A 20,000-nucleotide genomic window follows, 5' to 3' on the forward strand; every position below is an offset into this window, starting at 1 on the left:
TGCGCCTGTCCTTTTGTTTTTCCTTCGCCAGCTGAAGACGTCTCCTCTGTGTCTCTGTCAGTGTCATCTCTAAGTCAGGGCTGTAAATTTGACGGGTGCCGCTGAGCCCCCCCCCCCCTTCTCCCTGCTGGCGCAGCCCAGCATCTTTACAGTCAGGCACATTACGCGGCTACTGAACTCTACGTCGTAAAAACTGTAAATGTCCCCCAGCCTGCGAGGGGGTCCTCCAGGCGTCAGCCTCTGATGTTGTTTTATCGTGACGTTTTTTCATGTTTTTTTTTTTGTTCTCTTTCAAGAACAACTTTGTTGGATGTTTTTGACTTGTTTTTTTGGGATGTGAAGACTTTAAAGACTGAGAACTGACTGGACTAACCGGTGTGTTTGTGTTTTCCCTTCCAGCTCATCACTGAGACACCCGTCCTCCACGGCGAAGGTGTGTCTGGTGTGCGGAGATGAGGCGTCCGGGTGTCACTACGGCGTGGTGACGTGTGGCAGCTGCAAAGTGTTCTTCAAACGCGCCGTCGAAGGTAAAACGACGTCCGCACCAGGTTTGAATGTGGAACACACACACACACACACACACACGCATTCACGCATGCAACCCCCACCCCCACCCCCACTACCACCCCCGCCCAGCATAACTTGCAAATGAGACAAGGTGTAAAACATGATTTCACAGGGTCGGTACTATAGCGAAAGTGAGACGTTCATTTAAAAAAAAAAAAAAAAAAGCCTCTTTTTATAACTTCCACACCTGCGGTGGCACCGTTTGTGAGGGGACAGACAAATGATTGGTCTGAATATGAATATGGGCTTTAAGATAATTGGCAGCCATTTTGGTTCAGTGGTGAAGCTCAAACCCTCTATCAAAACCAGCGGGTGAAAACGGCACGCTCAGCTTGGCTCCGTTGCTAACTCCAGCTCCGTTGCTAGCTGATCCTGTACCGTACTCCCGTCTCGGAGGGAGAAGTCGCCGTCTGAAAACGCTGAGCTGGCCACAAAGTAGGTCAAGCAGCACACGCCAGAGAGAGAGAGGGGGATAGAAAGTTTCAAGGGAAGTCATGCAGCGATTTGTGCGGATTCTAAATCTTTGTGGGTTTTTTTTTTTTTATGGGTGCCACTGGTGGTGTCCTTGACACATTTGTATACAGAAACATACTGTATCTGTCAGTCTGAGAAGAAAACCTGTTTTTTTTTTTGTGTGGGGGGGGGGGGGGGGGGGGGGACTTGGGGGGGTGGGGGGGGGACTTGGGGGGGTTGCATTTAGAAACGTTTTAAAATACAAATTGTGCCGCCATGTTTAGTGCTGAAGCTGACTGGCATCTCAATACAAATAAAAACAACAGTTCTTCGTTCTCTCACAACAGTGCCTCTTTATGCCTTGTTTTAGCTCGGGGAAAATCAGCCCAAACACATAATATGCTTTTCATTTCTGAGTGTTGCCTGAGGCGTTGGTCTAACTCATTTAGGGGAGCGTTTGAATGTGAAACACACACATACACACACACACACACACACACACACACACACACACACACACACACACACACACACACACACACACACACACATACCCGGCACAAGCACAAACAAGCAAACAGACGATCCAGCCAGCCACAGTCCTCAAGGTGTTTTCCCAACCGTCAGAGAAAACTGCCGTCGACTCAGATCAAATCAACTCCTCAATCTGATGATATTTTTACTAAACAGTCGACACGCATCCACTGGAACAGGATTATGTCCCTGACGTTATCGAATCAGAAATGCCATCATTCCGCCCCAAGCTTGCCCGGCAGGGGGAGGAGCTAGCAGATGCTAAAGATCTGACAAATAACGCTGTTTGTGTGTGTGTGTGTGTGTGAGAGTGTGTGTGTGTGTGTGTGTGTGTGTGAGAGTCAGGGCACGTGAGGCTAGTTAAGAGTGGGAGGCGATTGGCCAGCGTAGTCAGCCCTTCTCCAGCCTGATTGGATCCCGACTGGACCCCAAACGACAGCTGTCCGTTATGTAATGTGAAACCGGCTTGTTTGTTTTGCCCAGAAATGCATTGGAGATTGTGACCTCGTCTGGTATCGATGGGGTCAGATGTGATTGACAGGCTCCGTTGTGCAGACTACAACGGCATTGAACAAGAGAAACAAATACTGTACTCGGTTACATTAAGACCAGTGGTTCCCAAACTTTTAACAGTCATGTACCCCCTGTCGGTTATTTTGTAGCCTAATTGATATTCTATGAACATTATCCCTCACATATTAGACATTGTGATAATATTATTCTGTTGGATAGGGTGCGTGCATTTATTTTTGGTACTGAGACCGCAGTCGGCTATTCAACAGGACTGTTCGGGAAGGTAAATCACAGATTTATTTCGCGTACCCCCTAGATCGATCCACGTACCCCCGGGGGTACACATACCCCACTTTGACAATAGTGGATCCAGACGATTGTTGGGTCGTCTGCGGGGGTGACACTGTTTTCTGATAATGAATGAAACACCGTACCTCAGGGGAAGGCTGGTGGAGGCCCAAATCAGAGGACGCAGAGTTTGACACCCTCCCTGATTCCGTTCCACGCCTCACAACGAGCCCGTCCTTCACGGAGGTACGGTAGTCTGTGAGGGGGATTCATCAGTGTCCTCCGCTGTGGTAATGATGCGCACAGCGTGAGCGGTACGAGCTCATGGACACACAAATTGTTTGCTTATTTGAATGGACGGGTAGCGTGTTCTCTGGGCCGGTCTGTGGAGCGTCACTCTGCTAAGGGGTCAAAATGGTCGCTGGTAGGAGAGAGGCCTGATGACACATTGTGGCCTGATGCCATCACGGTTGCGTGCCGTGTGTGCCCTAGTGGTGTGTGCAGTGAGCTGCTTACCTTACCCGACCTCAACACAGCTGCTGCCGAGGGAGGGAGAGAGAGAGAGAGAGACAGAGGACATAGAAACAGACACAGAAGGGGGAGGGGGAGAGTGAGGGAAGGAGGGAGGGAGGGAGGGAGGGAGGACGAGGCAGGCAGGCAGGCAGGCAGACAGAGAGCGGTAGACCGACGGATTCAGAGAGGAGGGGCTAAGAGACGGAGAGAGAGGGAGAGAGAGAGAGAGAGAGAGAGAGAGAGAAAAGAGCGATAGAATGAAAGGGAGAGGAAGAAAGTGAGCTAAAGGGATGTGTCAGCACTGAGCTCCGGAGAGGTGTAAGTGGGGACGTGGGGAGACGTTCGACTCCTCCTCCTCCCTCCCTCCCCCCCTCCCTCCCTCCCCCCACTCCCTCCCCCCTCCTCCTCCTCCTGTTCCTCTCGTCTCAAAGTGAGAGAAAGCTGGGAGAGATGTGAGAGGACACTGCAGAGCGCAGGCATCGGTATCACTACAACGGTGGAAATAATCCATCCTGTCTGGCTCGCCGCGAGCCGCCCGCCTCTGGGGACGCAAGTTCTGCTGCTGTCTCTGAGGCAGAGGCAGAGGGAGAGGGAGAAGGAGAGGGAGAGGGAGAAGGGGAAGGAGAGACAGAATGAGAGGCAGAGGGAGAGGGAGAGGCAGAGGGAGAAGGAGAGAGAGAGGGAGAAGGAGAGGCAGAGGGAGAGGCAGAGGGAGAAGGGGAAGGAGAGGGAGAGGGAGAAGGAGAGGCAGAGGGAGAGGCAGAGGGAGAGACAGAGAGAGGGAGAGACAGAGGGAGAGGAAGAAGAAGAAGGAGAGGGAGAAGGAGGGAGAGGCAGAGGGAGAAGGAGAGGCAGAGGGAGAGGCAGAGGGAGAGGGAGAAGGAGAGAGAGGGAGAGACAGAGAGAGGGAGAGACAGAGGGAGAGGAAGAAGGAGAAGGAGAGGGAGAAGGAGGGAGAGGCAGAGGGAGAAGGAGAGGGAGAGGCAGAGGGAGAAGGAGAGGCAGAGGGAGAGGCAGAGGGAGAAGCAGAGGCAGAGGGAGAGGCAGAGGGAGAAGGAGAGGCAGAGGGAGAAGGAGAGACAGAGGGAGAGGAAGAGATGCCTCACCTCTTTAGACGAGTGACTGATTCACAATTACTGACTATAACAACACAGCTCGTTAGCTATTCCCTCTCGTCATTAGACTAGTTACAGACTCACAGCCAGTCTCACAGCCAGTCACACAACCAGTCTCACAGCCAGTCACACAGCCAGTCACACAGCCAGTCTCACAGCCAGTCACACAGCCAGTCACACAGCCAGTCTCACAGCCAGTCACACAGCCAGTCACACAACCAGTCTCACAGCCAGTCTCACAGCCAGTCTCACAACCAGTCAGTATTCTCTCGTCGTTGTCACGGGTGATTGAAAAACCTGTGTGAAGGTGGAGGAGGAGGAGGAGGAGGAGCAGGAGGAGGAAGAGCGGGGGGAGGATGTACTTACTATTTCCTTTCGTTGTCAGTGGAACTGTCATTTTGACAAAACCGTATTTGACTTGACAGAGCATTCACAGAGACAATAGTCCCTGTGTCCTTTCCTTTCCTCTACGGTCACCCTCCAGTCCTTTCACCCACACATACATCCATAGGAGTGGAAGGAAAGGAGATGAGAGAGAGAGAGAAAGAGAGCGAAAAAGAGAAAGAGCGGGAGCCATTTTAGAGAATTGAGAGTGAGGGCTGGGGCTGGAATGTGTCTGGGTCAGATGCAGCTAGTGTTTTGCGCGGGTTCAGTAAGTACAGCAGAGCTGCAGCAAGCGGCCAGCTGTATATAATCTATACCTCCCAGTACCACAGTGACCTCAATGCAACCTCACACTCACATACAGTATGTGCTTCCTACTTCGTGAGCTAAACACTAATTAGATTCATTTCATTATGGAAACCTTCGCCCACATACTGTTCCACTCAGAAGCGTCTCTCAGGGTCACAAGAGGAATTACACAGTAGTGTATGCATTCGAATAACCGTATGTTTCTATTTAACTGGTGATAGATAAATGATACAGTAAATTGCCCTGTCTAGGCAACCGGGTCCACAACACAAGAGATCCTTTATGAAGTTGGAAAGGTTCCTTTCGGGGGGGGGGGTGGGGGGGGGGGGGAGATTAACACACAACGACAACGGTCGTTCGTCAATGTGTTGACTTTTGTCTCTTTTGCCCCCGTGGCTGCAGCCACTGAGGAACAGTGTGTGGATGTCGGAGGAGTTGTGGAGTGTAAACGACTCCATGTGGACGACTCAAAGGCTTGAACTGTTCAACTGCCAGGCGTGTTATACACACGTCAGCAGTGGCTTGGCATGCCCCACCGCTTTCATAACAATCATCCCAGTCCCCCCTTTTTTTTATTTTTTATTTTTTTTATTTCCACCACTTACTACTCGACATCGGCTGTTTGGTTTTTGTTTTGTTTTGTTTTGTTTGTTTTATTTAAACCAAAGAGGGCCACGGTGAGACTGTCCAACCTTGTTAGCAGGCTAGCTGTTAGCCTAGCAGAGCAGAGGAACGGTTACCATAACAATGATGTCAATCTTTTAAAATCTCCCTCCTATGTCCCGCCTCCCAGGCAATCGGAGGGAAGGTCATCTGAGGACAAGAGCCGGTACTGTTTTCTCCTTTGAGTGGCGGGCCCGTGCTCCAATGGGAAGTGAGTTTCCCGGGGCAGACGCCTCCCACCTATGTGGGACTGAATGCCTCAGGTTTTTGGGAGGCTCATGTAACAAGGTTTTTGGAGAGGAGCCATCTCTCACACTCAGCCCTCATATCCCAGCCCCACCGACACACGGCAGGGACAAAGATGTCCTCTGATCAGGCTCTGTACCCAGTGAAATATGCATTGATCATATTTTACTTACAGTTGTGTCATGCATATTTAAATGTGTTGTGACAGACGACACCCACGTCAACATCTAATACTGCAAAAACACTCGCAAATAAAACATGAAACCGCGCGCGAAGCATTCCGAGGCGACGCACACGCCGCGGAGCCACACAGGTACGGCCGGATTTCTCGTCATCGTCACAACAACCGTTAGAGCAATCCCTGTGACACAACAAAGCATTATGACTGTGTTAAGACCACCACTTACAGCACATAGAGTGTGACCCACATTGTTGTCTAATGAAAGCAGCTTTTGACAGGGCGTCTGTAATTAAGCCTACAGACCCACGGTGCATCCTCCAGGACGTCTCTCCCCTTGACCTCGTTGCTAACCAGAGTTGGCACACGCAGAGGGCCGTATTACCACCTGCCGTTCAAAGCCAGGGCAATTAATAAGTCCAGCGCGGACTCCCAGGTTGCAGAAACTCGTTAAGCTGCAAGTCGTTACGTTTGATACATAATGTTATTGTGCTATTAACCGTTATCACAACCAAACACTGCTGCACTTCTGTCCACGAAAATGTGTAGGCAACAACATCTGTGAACGGAGGAAGATATTCCCCTCAGAGTGGACTTGGCCTCAGCAACAATGAGTGGAGCCCGTTTTCGGTGCATCAGTTACCCATGGGTCCCCCCTGTACTATTGTCTAGACAACAGTCGAGCTGCTGTCTTGGTAGCTGTCTGTTGTTTAATAGAGTACGGTAGGAAAGGAGAGTAATTGCACAATCAGACGGTGTGGAGAAATGTGCCTTAGTTTCCACGGTGACACGAAATGAAAACATAAACATAACGTGCGATTATTCCACTTTATGTGGAGTTCCTCATCAGTTCCTCATCGGTGGGATGCAGATGTAACAGGAGATGCTAGTTATCTGACGCGCACGCACGCACACACGCACACACTCTCACACACTCTCACACACACACACACACACTCTCACACCATGCCAACACATAGCCATATCAACAATACCAGCACACACACACACACACACACACACACCCACCCACACACACACACACACCCACCCACCCACCCACACACACACGAAGGTTCCTCCTTGTCCTTATGTGTCCCTGTCCTGAGATGACCCGTGCCAGCTGCCCAGTGCCCGGTGGCCCTGTGTGTTGTAATCAGAGGCCATCTCTTCCTCCTCTAGGGCGATACCTTTGTTCTTTGACATCAATGCAAAATGGGTCTGGGCGCTCGGTAGGATCCACCTTTTGTGTTTAACCAAATAAGACCGCACAAATCTGATGCCACTCTTATCAGCGTTTTCACAATCGATTGGTTTGTTGTTGATATGGCAGTGAGCGCCACCACTGTTGATATGGTGTGTGTGTGTGTGTGTGTGTGTGTGTGTGTGTGTGGGTGGGTGGGTGTCTGTCTGTGTGAGTATGTGTGTGTGTGTGCTGGTATTGTTGATATGGCTACGTGTTGGCATGGTGTGAGTGTGTGTGTGTGTGTGTGTCTGTGTGTCTGTGTGTGTGTGTGTGTGTGTGTGTGTCTGTGTTGGTACTATTGATTTGGTTGTGTGTGCTGGTATTGCTCATTTGGTTGTGTGTGTTGGTTTTCTGGCAATTTGTCTCCGTGGTGGTTTACTCTTGGAGACTTTGCATGTGACTGTGTGCCGGCATGCAATCTGCCAGGACCATACATTACACACTGTTTAATTATGGCATCATGCAATCTGCCAGGACCATACATTACACAGTTTAATTATGGCATCATAGATACCTGTGAGTTTACTATGGAATGCCCACGCATTGTTGTTGTGATAAGGATTCCAAAAACTGGAAGTGATCTGTTCACTGTTGCAACATTGGCTGACGGGAAACGCAAGAGGTTTGTGATGTTTGTGTTGCAATTACAGTTCGAAACAGGTGGCCGCAGGTAGCTCCATTTGACTTGTTTGATCTGGAAGCAGCCAAATTTGTCTTGGCACTCTGCCGAAACATTTTCCTTTTTACGAAAACCGCAAGTAGAGTAGAGCTGCTCTCCCTCTCCAGAAAACAGAAATCAATTAAAAAAGTTTTTCTTTCATGGAAATCCAAGGGAACACCAGGACAACCTGGTTTAAACACACCATGGCTGGAGATGGAGGGAGAGAGAGAGAGAGAGAGAGAGAGGGAGGGAGGGGGGGGAGATGAAGGGTTGAGAGAGAGAGAGAGGGGGGGGGGGGGGGGGGTAAAGCGTGAGGTACAGGAACAGACTCCATGTTGGGCAGCATCACTGCATTGTTGAGAATATTCCTGCAAGGCCACATGAATGATGTCCAAGGCGTAAGAAAAGAAGGTTTGACAGATAATGGATGAAGTTATCTGAGACATTGGGTGGAAAAACAACGATTTGGAATCGAGCCACGAGAACAATGAGAGACGGTTCGAAAGATATGTTTTCTATGGCATTGGTCCACTGTTTGGATTATTATTATTTTTTTGTCTATTAACTATTTTTGAATGAAATGCTCTCTGTGTGAGTGAGTCAGTGTCTGAGGATCACAATGAATCACAATGAAAAGCTAGGTGGGAACTTTACGCAGGGAAGTATTGTACATAGATATACATTTTTTTTAAACACAATTGAGAGGTGCACGGAGTTGGATAAAATGCTAAGCTACCCATATCTTACAGCTTATAACACCCAACGTGTTGGAAAGCTAAAATCTTTAGTTTAAATGTGGGTCAGATACCGGAGAAGCTATTTCCTTGACACTCGATCCCATCCCAGCCTTAGTCTCAGTTCGACTATTTAAAAGAGCTGGCTTAAAGGCTTTCTACGGTAAGGCCTGGACTCAATCTCTGTTGTGTTCGGAAGAGGAGGACATACCCAGTTTGAGAACCTTGCAAAGGGGCAGGCCCAAAGTTTTGGATTGGACTTGAATGTTCTTCAAGTGGGGTTTCCCGTAGGACGTTGTATTTCCTGCTGTTTCCCATAACTGCTTTACGTTCGAGCTGACAGACAGACAGGGTCCCGGAGTCAGAAGGTGGGTTGCCAGATTGTGACGTCATAGTCAGCTAAAAGCACGCATCAGAGGACTCCATTCAGGATCTCCCAGGGTTGCCAGGTAATGGACAATGGTTCATAGTCCTCTAGCTGCTGGAGAACACTTAAAGAACAGGACGTAGCCACAGCGGTTTTTAAGGCTGATAGAGGATTATATAATACAGCACCAAAGTGTCCTTGTCCAAACGTGGGATGCGTGAAGAGGGTATTGTCTGCTCCTCTGTGTGAAGAATGGTACGACATTCGAAATCTGGATTTGTATCGAAGGTCGGTCGTGGTCATTGAAGTGTGCGATATCTCTGTGCTCTGTTGGTATGGACTGATGATGTCTCTGTGCTCTGTTGGGGGGGTTTGGACTGATGATGTCTCTGCAATTGTTTTTTTTTTCTATTCTATATCAAAACGTTATAAAGGAAGAATAGTTTCACTATTTGCATGGCTCCTCTTCCTGATTCAGGAATACGTTTATGTAAAGTAGAAATAGAGTTATAGGTTCTTCTTGGGTCATGGTCTGGCGGGATGTGGGGAGCTAGTGGACTTATTTGAGTTTATGAGTTCAGGAACAAACATTTCTTCAAAAAGCCGATGAATAATAGTTTAATATACACACATCACACACACCGCTGGCCCCTGCAAGTAAACTAAACTCCTCACTATACACACGGTACTGTACCATTGACACACGCGCACGCACACACACGCACACACGCACACACACACACACACACACACACACACACGCACACGCACACGCACACACACAAGTTGCGCGCACACACACACATGCACGCACGCACGCACACAGGAACAAACAAAAATACAAACACACATATTGTAGAGGCTTGCGCATGTGCCCGGCTCCGTGTACACACACACTCACACGCACACAAAATGACAAACACACAAAATAACAAACACACAGACACGATAACAAACACACACACACATGCCGACACACACTAACACTCCAGACCAAGTTTTGACTATTACACACTCTGTGTTAGTGAGTGTTAGTGAGTGTCCGCGCGTGTGTTTGTTGTCGTGTGTGTGTGTGTCAGTGTGTACTTTCTGACAATAATTAACAAGATTCCTGAGAACGAGCAGGACACTCGACAGAAGGGCTCCAGAGTTTTTCCGAATCGACATTTGGTCCGATGCATCTGAGAGAGAGAGAGAGAGAGAGAGAGAGAGAGAGAGAGAGAGAGGGGTGGGAGGGGTAGAGGGGTGGGAGGGGTAGAGGGGTGGGAGGGGTGGGGTTGGATGGCGATGTGTTTCCTGTGTCGCAGTTTACTGTTTTTTAGAGCAAGAAAAATGGGCTTATGTAACAGTCATGTGATTTAGCCAGAAATAGTGGCTCGGCTGGGCTACAGCTGCTGCCTCTCCTCCTCCTGCAGTTCAGTTCCTTGGCTTTTGGCAGCACCCAGACACACACACACACACACACACACACACACACACACACACAGACACAGACACACACACGGACACACACACTGCGCAGTTCTTCTACTCTAACCAACAACAACTTCTGCTCATTCTGCACACACACCCATACACACACACACACACACACACACACTGACGCACAAACATGCATTAATTAACACACTCCCACACACACAACAACACACGATGACAAACAAACATGTATGCATGCACACACACTGACTCTCGAACACACATGCATGCACACACACACTGACTCTCGAACACACATGCATGCACACACACACTGAAGCCCAAACATGAATATCTGCATTCACTCAAACAGACGCACACACACAAAACACTGACTGACGACCATGCATGGATGCACACACACAATCACCAAGCCCACATACAAGTGCACGCAAAAACACACACACACACACACACACACACACACACACACACATAAAATGAAATGGGATTAACTAATGTCTGCACCTCACATGGTCACTTCTAACGACACACCCTAGTTTCAGTGGGCCGTTGTTATGGTTAAGTGTGTTTGTGTGTGAGTGATTGTGTGTGTGTGTGTGTGAGTGATTGTGTGAGTGATTGTGTGTGTGTGTGTGTGAGTGATTGTGTGAGTGATTGTGTGTTTGTGTGTGAGTGATTGTGTGTGTGTGTGTGTGTGTGAGTGATTGTGTGTTTGTGTGTGAGTGATTGTGTGTGTGTGTGTGAGTGATTGTGTGTGAGTGATTGTGTGTGTGTGTGTGATTGTGTGAGTGATTGTCTGTGTGTGTGAGAGTGATTGTTTGTGTGTGTGTGAGTGATTGTGTGTGTGTGTGTGTGTGTGTGTGATTGTGACTGTGTGTGAGTGATTGTGTGTGTGTGTGTGTGTGAGTGATTGTGTGAGTGTGTGTGTGTGAGTGTGTGTGTGAGTGATTGTGTGTGTGTGTGTGAGTGTGTGTGTGAGTGATTGTGTGTGTGTGTGTGTGTGTGAGTGATTGTGTGTGTGTGTGTGTGTGTGAGTGAGTGTGTGTGTGAGTGAGTGTGTGTGTGAGTGATTGTGTGTGTGTGAGTGCGCACAAGAGCCGCAGTGTGTACTGTATGGTGCAGCCATACGGCGCAGGCGCGCTGAAGGGTCCCTGGCCTGGAAAATGTGTGTGTGTGTGTGTGTGTGTGTGTGTGTGTGTGTGTGTGTGTGTGGGCGTGTGGCGCTGTGAGGCTGGCGGACGTGTGGAGAGGAAGAAGAGAGGGATGGGATGGAGGAGGAGAGGAGAGGAGAGGAGAGGAGAGCTGTACAGTGCAAAGCTACTGGAGTGGAAGCACTGTGAAATGGGAGACCATTGGGTTTCGCTAGGCAGGGAGGCAGCAGGGATCCTCCTCCTGTTAGCATCACTGTCAGCCCAGGCCTAGCCTAAGCCAAAATGCCTCTGCTACATTCTGCCGCAAATTACCACTTTTTTTTTTTTTTTCAGCGTTTTGCCATACCCATTACATGTGCCCGGACCCTTATTTTTTTGTGTGATTTCTATGACTGTCAACGTTGGACACTTCACATTTTGAGTCGTCAACTACTGTACAGCTGTAAAACACTAGTTAGACATGGCCTGTAGGATTTGTGGGATTTCTTACCACATGAAATTGTTGCATGTTGAACACACAGTACTCAAACGCATTGCCCATTTCGTAACAGTCCTAATAAAGACTGTCACTCTGAATACTGTCCCTCTGTCCTCCATCTGGTCAAAATGACCACTCAGCCCTTCACTATCCTGTCCACTGCTGTTTGGCTCAATATTAAGCTTGTTGTTTTTCTTCTTCTTCTCCTCCTGTCGGTCTCTAGGTCAGCACAACTACCTTTGTGCCGGGAGGAACGATTGCATCATCGACAAGATCCGGAGGAAAAACTGCCCAGCATGCCGTGTACGGAAGTGTCTGCAAGCCGGAATGAATCTCGGAGGTATGGAATGGAAATGACACATTGTTACCAGAACTACCAGAACAACATTATTACCAGAATTACCAGAACAACGTTATTACCAGAATTACCAGAGTGACATTAGTACCAGAATTACCAGAACATTATTACCAGAATTACCAGAACAACATTATTACCAGAATTACCAGAGTGACATTAGTACCAGAATTACCAGAACATTATTACCAGAATTACCAGAACAACATTATTACCAGAATTACCAGAGTGACATTAGTACCAGAATTACCAGAACATTATTACCAGAATTACCAGAACAACATTATTACCAGAATTACCAGAGCGACATTAGTATCAGAATTTGCGGCCCATCATGTCTCGGGAATTGCCATTCACGTCAGCTTGTGTGAACATTACCTGTGTTTGTGCTGGTCTAATGCAGAGTGATGGGTTATGGGAAACGTAGTGTTGTCATAGCTGCCTTAGGATATATTGACTCATACACAGTGTGGAACGTGTTTTTCTTGGCAATTATTGCTGGTCCACCAATCAGATTATGGCCCACTTCTCCGAAAGGTGACATCACACGGCGATGGCGTGTCAACTAGGCCAGGTTGCTGGCCGATAACACAACACAGTGAACAGCACTAGTGAGTGGAGTCAAACGGGTGCGCTCACCTCGTCAAATGTTGACACCCCTGTTTTGACACGCCTGTTTTGACACGCCTGTGTCAGTACCAGTCAAAAGTTTGGACACACCTTCTCATTCAATGGTTTTTCTTTTTTTTGTATTATTTTCTACATTGTAGATTAATATGATAGACATCAAAACTATGGAGGAACACATATGGAATTATGTAGTAAACAGAAAAGTGTTAAACAAACCAGAATATGTTTTATATTTTAGATTCTTCAAAGTAGAGCCACCTTTTGCTTTGATGACAGCTTTGAACACTCTTGGCAAGGTGTGTCCAAACTTTTGACTGGTACTGTACATTGTGGGAAAAACACAGGCGGCAATACGGTACGCTCACGAATAGTCACTTCTGATAGCGTATTGGGATAATGCCAGCCAACCGCTACACAGTAATTTCTCTTTCCACACTGTATGTTCCACTGTACAGAGGCATTGTTTTGTTGTTATTAGCTGACCAAGCTACTGTACTGATCCATGGCCGTCCTCCAAGTCCGCGTATGATTCATATCCTACTGTGATTATCCAGCTTCCCTAAAATTACAACTTCCTCACGACAGACACACACACACACACACACACACACAGAACACACACTGCCATAAGGATATCCTTTGAAAACCTTGACGCAGCATGGACACTGCATCTGGCCTGTCCCTTGTTGGGAAAGAGACAGAGTACTGGGAATGTCAAAGTCCAGATGGGCGGGCGGGAAGTCACGCACAAACAATGTTCCGTACAGTGGCAGCACCGTAGGGGGAGAACACAGTGTTACGTCTCGCTGTATGTTTTAGAAATGAGCCATGAACGTAGCAGCAGTGCCCACAGATCCATCAAATCATGCCTTTTGTTTCCAAAACAACTAAACCTATACATCTCCTGCAAGATCTGACAGGGTTTTTTTTTCTGACAGCTCCGTAATCAAAATACATGAAAACATCACGATGATACAGCATGACAGATAACTCCTAGTGCCTGTGTACTGATCCGCTCCGCTCCGCTCCACTCCCCCCCCCCCCCCCCTCCCCGAGCTCTGTTCTCCCTGGGGGTGTGCACATGTGTTGTCTCAGGAAATGTAATAGACCCCCCCCAGTTAGAAGCACTTTACACTGGTCATGTCATAAACTCTAAAAAAGAAAAATTATTGGATATTGGATTCCCCTCGGGTTGGGATTAAGTACCTATCTTCCTCTTCTTCATCTACAGCGCGGAAGTCCAAGAAGCTGGGCAAGCTGAAGGGCGTGAGCGAGGACTCCACCCTGCAGGGCGCCAAGGAGGGTCACCAGACTCCCGGCAGCGGCGGTGGCGGCGGCGGAGGGAACGGCGGCGGAGGAGGAGGAGGAGGAGGAGGAGGGTCCTACCTGTCCTCGGAGAAGGAGCTAAGCGCCAGCGCGGCCAACGCCCTGGTACCCCACGGCCCTGGGATCGTCACGCCCTACCTGACCCCCTCCATCTGCAGCGTCCTGGAGCTGATCGAACCGGAGGAGGTCTACGCCGGCTACGATAACACCCAACTAGACACGACGGACCATCTGCTGTCCAGCCTCAACCAGCTGGCTGGGAAGCAGATGATACGTATGGTCAAGTGGGCCAAAGTACTTCCAGGTTAGAGAGAGAGAGAGAGAGAGAGAGAGAGAGAGACTCCTCCTTGGTTTTGACTGTAATACTAACAAGTAGTATTACAGCGTCAAGCATACTCTGAAGTATGGTTGATGCTGTGTCCAGTTTCTCCACCCTTTTCCTGGAGTGTGTACTTGTGTACCTCCTCATGCAGATTTCTAAATTAGAGGATTGGTCTAAGCATGGGCTGGTACACCGATCCATTCCCATCTAAATCCATATGGGGGAGTACACAAGTGCATGCTGTACTTCAGGAGAGGAGGGAAGAGAACAGGGAGAGTTTTTCCGGGCAGATCACATCGTCTGGAAAAAAATCTGGGCCTAAATATGCATGTTTATCGTGTTTATATTCCAAATAATATACAGTAGGCCTGAATCTGATTTCTCAATCTTGTTAGTAAATTGTTCTGCAAAGCTCTAATAAGATTAGTGATGGAATCCTATTTGAAGCAAACATCTAATCAAGATTTAGATTTATAAATAGAAGTCATTTAAAGCCGTGTTGTCAGCCTTTTCTAAAACACAAACGTATAAATATGTACATCGAAATTGTTTATGCTAAACCCGCTTGGTGAACAAACCACACCGTCAGAAAAATGTTTTATTCAAAATTCAAAAAGAGGTGAATAAGTTCTCCAAACTGTCAGTCAGTGACTTATTCAAAATATTCCTTACAGGTACCCCTTTGAAGCGGTTTAATTCGCTGTATTGCAAATATTTGATACCTCCAGGGTGTCTGCTTGCCGTATCCGGACATATAAATAGAAAGCCAGACAGACAGTAGGGTCAAAACCGCTCCCTCTGACTTTCAAAGCAAGCACCGATGCATTGGGTTTACATTTGGACTTAGCTATGCTAATACACAGCTAATACACAGCGGCACACGAAACCTGCTGCATATTCACTCTGTGTGAAGTGTCTACAAGACTCCCTGTGCAGTGGGCTGTGAATTAAACAGGCCTGGCACTGTCCAGGGGAGGCTATTTAATGTAACACACGGATACACAGGAGGCACCTTCCTGTGTCGACCATCCCACGCATGTTGACAAGTTCCTGTCCACAGCTTTCATCCTTTCTCTCTCTCGTGATAGATTTCCTATACTCTTTAGCCTGAGAGCACTTTGGTGGGTGCCCCATAAGTTAATCTTTTAATAATCATCCAGCCCGAGTATTGATTTGTTCTCACAGAGACCCATTGATGTACATTACAGTTGGCCACTGGTCTGATCCCAATCAAGGCTTCAAGCCCTCTTGGAAAAGCCACAGGCAGAGCACACAGTTCGGCCCACGTACTAATTTACCAACAATAAATTGATACCGTGACACGCGGGGCTAGGCGCTCGGCAAGGGGGGTGCCTGACGGACGACTAACAAACTGAAATAGTTGCAAAGCCACGGTGAGTCACTTGCGTGTCCTGGTTTGGCCTACAGTATGATATAGCGTGAGGGAGGGTTTAGAGAGCGGGTTTTGAGTGAGAGCCTGGCAAGTTTCCCTGCTCCGTCTATTTATGGGGCCACATAGACAACAGGCCAATAATTAGAAGCCTTGGGGGATTCATGTAAAACAAGTACAGGGTGAATACTCCACAGTAAGTTTATCGGTTTAAACAAATATTGGCACTTCTAGGCATCATGCCACACACATGGACACACACACACACATGGACGGACACACACACACACACACACACACACACACACACACACACACACACACACACACACATACATATATACACACACACACACACACACACACACACACACACACACACACACACATACATACATACATATACACACACACACACACACACACTAGCACACATGAAGTTGGGTGAATTCTTCCTCTGTTCACACCACCTCCTCATGGTTATCACTGTAAGACTGTAATCTATTAGAGCCGACATATTTAGAATAAACGTGTAAACTGAATAGTTGATTAACAACATTTACTAACTCTGTCAACGAGAGAGATGCAGAAATAAGTGTTCTGGACCGAAGATAAATAAATAAGTGTTCTGGACTAAAGCGAGATAAATAAGTACCGTGCTAATGTGAGACACAGTGCCGCCCCCCTGCTCTCCTCCTCCCCCCTCAGCCCCACCCTCTCTCTCTGCTGTGCCCCCCCCCAGGGTTCCGCGGCCTGCCCATCGAGGACCAGATCACCCTGATCCAGTACTCCTGGATGTGTCTCTCCTCCTTCTGCCTCAGCTGGAGGTCCTACAAACACACCAACGGACAGATGCTCTACTTCGCCCCCGACCTTGTCTTCAACGAGTAAGTCGTCCCTCCCCCCCCCCCCCCCCCCCCCTCCGTTGAGGATGTATAGTATGAGGGTCGTCAGGGTACGGTATAATACTCCCATGTATAAAACATGTTCTATCTCTGTCACCACACCACTGAATACACCGGGCCCTTACAGAAATGGTGGAACGTCACTGAGGACACCCAAACATACGTTCAGTGCTGTAAAACTAACAAAAACATAATAATGTAATGTTTAATATTAGTCATATTTGGCTGCTAAATGTACTCCCACCATAATATAATTGAATATGCTTCATTATTTAGCTTTCCCCATCATCCCAGAATCGGAGACAGTGTGTAAAACTTTGCAGGTTAAAAGATATATATATATATATATTTTTTTTAAATCTGTGTTACGTGACATCAGCGACTGGTCACATTAGCCACATTACCACGACTAGCACAAGTCTTGAATATCAAATAAAAACATTTGATCCCGCTCCACAATCTAGCTTAAATCACTCCACTTCCAGTCTCCTATGGAGCTTTCTGTACAAGCTGGCTGTAGGATGTCTCCAAATAAGGTCGTTGTCATGGCATTCTTTGATTGTGATGCCATCACTCCACCAGGGTGTCCTTGTGATCAGGAATGGTGGACTTGTGATGCTAAAGGAAGGGGCGACCCAATGAGTGCATTCATCAACACACACACACACACACACACACACCGTACAGAGGTCATGTGATTCCTCTGGGACGTTATCCTCATCACATATGAGGCCGCTCTGTCTGTCTGTCTCTCTCTCTCTCTCTCTCTCTCTCTCTCTCTCTCTCTCTCTGTCTCTCTCTGTCTCTCTCTCTGTCTCTCTCTGTCTCTCTCTCTGTCTCTCTCTCTCTGTCTCTCTCTCTGTCTCTCTCTCTCTCTCTCTCTCTCTCTCTGTCTCTCTCTCTCTGTCTCTCTCTCTCTCTCTCTCTCAGGCCCTTTCGGTTACACTTCCTCATTAGCGGCCGCGACGCCGCGCTTAAAAGGTGCTCATTCCGTCGCCTCCTGACTGATGGAAGCCCCTGCGCAGCGCTCCCCGAAAAGGGGAAAAAGCGTTTGCACCTTTGAACGAGTCCCCGGTCGCGGCGAGGAGCGAGGCGATGATCAAAGCCGAGAGGGAGCACAGTCAATGGACTGTGTGATCTGCTCTAATATATTTGAACAGCAGCACAAGTGGAGAGGATGTGTGTACGGGCCCCCTGCTCACTGGAGCTGCGGTGCGTTGCTGATGCCTTCACGCCGGTTAGAGTGACTCCGTACCGCCCCCCGGGCCAGGGCCGAGGGAGAACGGCACCCCCCGCAGGCGGCTCGGGGAAGTGCGGCCTGGCGGAAGGTTCAGTGGCACGCCGAGAGCCGTAAGATTGAGAGGTCAATTGGTGGTTCACGTGGCCAATCACCACGCTGATTCAGGGCCACGGCAACGGATAAGGAAACACGCTCGCACGAAGGTCCGGAACGCGAAGGTCACAGTCCATCCTCTACGAAGAGGACGTCTCTGTCTGTGACTGGGGGGGGGGTTTATTGGGGTTGTTCCGGTAGACGGTATCACAGAGATGCCTCCATTTGCATGTGATGGTGTCTATTCTAAGACCTGACTGCTGCCCTAGTCTGACGCAGTTAACGGCCGGGCTGTCGGGATGACGGATGGCCCCGGTATTCCGGTTGACAATGCCGCTGAGAGGCAGGCCCGCTGGATTTAGCGCTGGCCTGGATGTGAGCCGGTTGATGTGGCACCAGTGTCCCCACTGTGTCAGTCATCAGGCCAAGGCCTCCAGCCACCTAGGAGCTGGGATCAGGGGGGAGGAGTTCCCCCCAAAAGATTTACAGAGATTTACAGAGAGGAGTGGCAGGTTGGTCTGTCTTTCTGTCTGTCTGCCTGCCTGTCTGCCTGCCTGTCTGTCTGTCTGTCTGTCTGTCTGTCTGTCTGTCTGGACATCTCTGTCTGTCTGTCTGTCTGCCTGCCTGCCTGCCTGCCTGTCTGTCTGTCTGTCTGTCTGTCTGCCTGTCTGTCTGGACATCTCTGTCTGTCTGCCTGCCTGTCTGTCTGGACATCTCTGTCTGTCTGCTTGCCTGCCTGTCTGTCTGGACATCTCAGTCTGACTGTCTGTCTGACTGCCTGTCTGTCTGGGCATCTCTGTCTGTCTGCCTGTCTATCTGCCTGCCTGCCTGCCTGCCTGCCTGCCTGCATGTCTGTCTGTCTGGACATCTCAGTCTGCCTGTCTGCCTGCCATCTTGCCTGTCTGTCTGCCTCTTTTAACAACTCTGTCTGTCTGTCTGTCTGCCTGCCTGCCTGTCTGTCTGTCTGCCTGTCTGTCTGTCTGTTTGGACATCTCTGTCTGTCTGTCGCAGCCTGCCTGCCTGTGTCTGTCTGTCTGTCTACCTGTCTGCCTGCCTGTGTCTGTCTGTCTGTCTGCCTTCCTGCTTGTCTGTCTGTCTGTCTGCCTGTCTGCCTGTCTGTCTGTCTGTCTGCCTGCCTGTGTGTCTGTCTGTCTGCCTGCCTGCCTGCCTGCTTGCCTGCCTGCCTGCCTGCCTGCTTGCCTGCCTGCCTGCCTGTGTGTCTGCCTGCCTGCCTGCCTGCCTGCGATCAATCAACCTTACAGCAACACTGATAAATCAAATAATCCACACTTGCATTGGGTGTCCTTGTGTTAGGAGGCAGTGTTTACCGGTTGCCATGGCTCCTTAGCGCGTAATTGATCTGTTTAAGGCATCTGATTGGCTGTCTGGTCCATCCACTCGGCTCTCCCGGACTGGTTCATCGGCTAATTGAAAGTGAACAATAAAACCGCTGGCATTCACCGAGTGGCACAAGGACGTCCTCAGTCATCCATTTCAATTATGAATTGATGTCTGGTAATTGCGAGCGGTAGCTCACCAAGGCGGTTCCTCACATTTTTTTTTTTTCCGGGTTTCTAAAGCCGCCACTTCGAAAAGTTAGTGATTAATAGCGGGGGTAAGGGCATGAAGGGCAAGAGGGGCAAGAAGGTCTCCGAGGGGAGCAAGATAACGAGACACAAACAAGCTCCCGAAAGAGGTTGCCGATAATATCCAACGTCCCTGGGAAAACCGACTGGCGGTGCGGCCATTTTAAGTGGGTTGTGTGGGGTGAGATTGGCTCTCTCCACGGCTCCGTGGGGATTCCCAAAAGCCAAAAAGTGAGTCTTGACTTTCCCACTTCTTTTCGTCTTTTTAAAATCCTCAACACTGCCTCCCGATTCTCTCACCTTAGCAACG

General features: G+C 48.9%; 1 protein-coding gene across 1 annotated transcript in view; it reads left to right on the forward strand.

The window, feature by feature from the left end:
- Window positions 1-20,000, forward strand: part of nr3c2 (nuclear receptor subfamily 3, group C, member 2) — a 78,942-nt gene that overhangs the window by 45,736 nt on the left and 13,206 nt on the right. Inside the window, exons 3-6 of the mRNA XM_083693223.1 lie at window positions 400-527; window positions 12,067-12,183; window positions 14,060-14,458; window positions 16,609-16,753. Coding sequence (XP_083549349.1) covers window positions 400-527; window positions 12,067-12,183; window positions 14,060-14,458; window positions 16,609-16,753 — 789 coding nt within the window. The remainder of the gene's footprint in view (window positions 1-399; window positions 528-12,066; window positions 12,184-14,059; window positions 14,459-16,608; window positions 16,754-20,000) is intronic.

This window comes from Argentina silus, assembly GCF_951799395.1.
Source record: "Argentina silus genome assembly, chromosome: 21".
Classification (NCBI taxonomy): domain Eukaryota; kingdom Metazoa; phylum Chordata; class Actinopteri; order Argentiniformes; family Argentinidae; genus Argentina; species Argentina silus.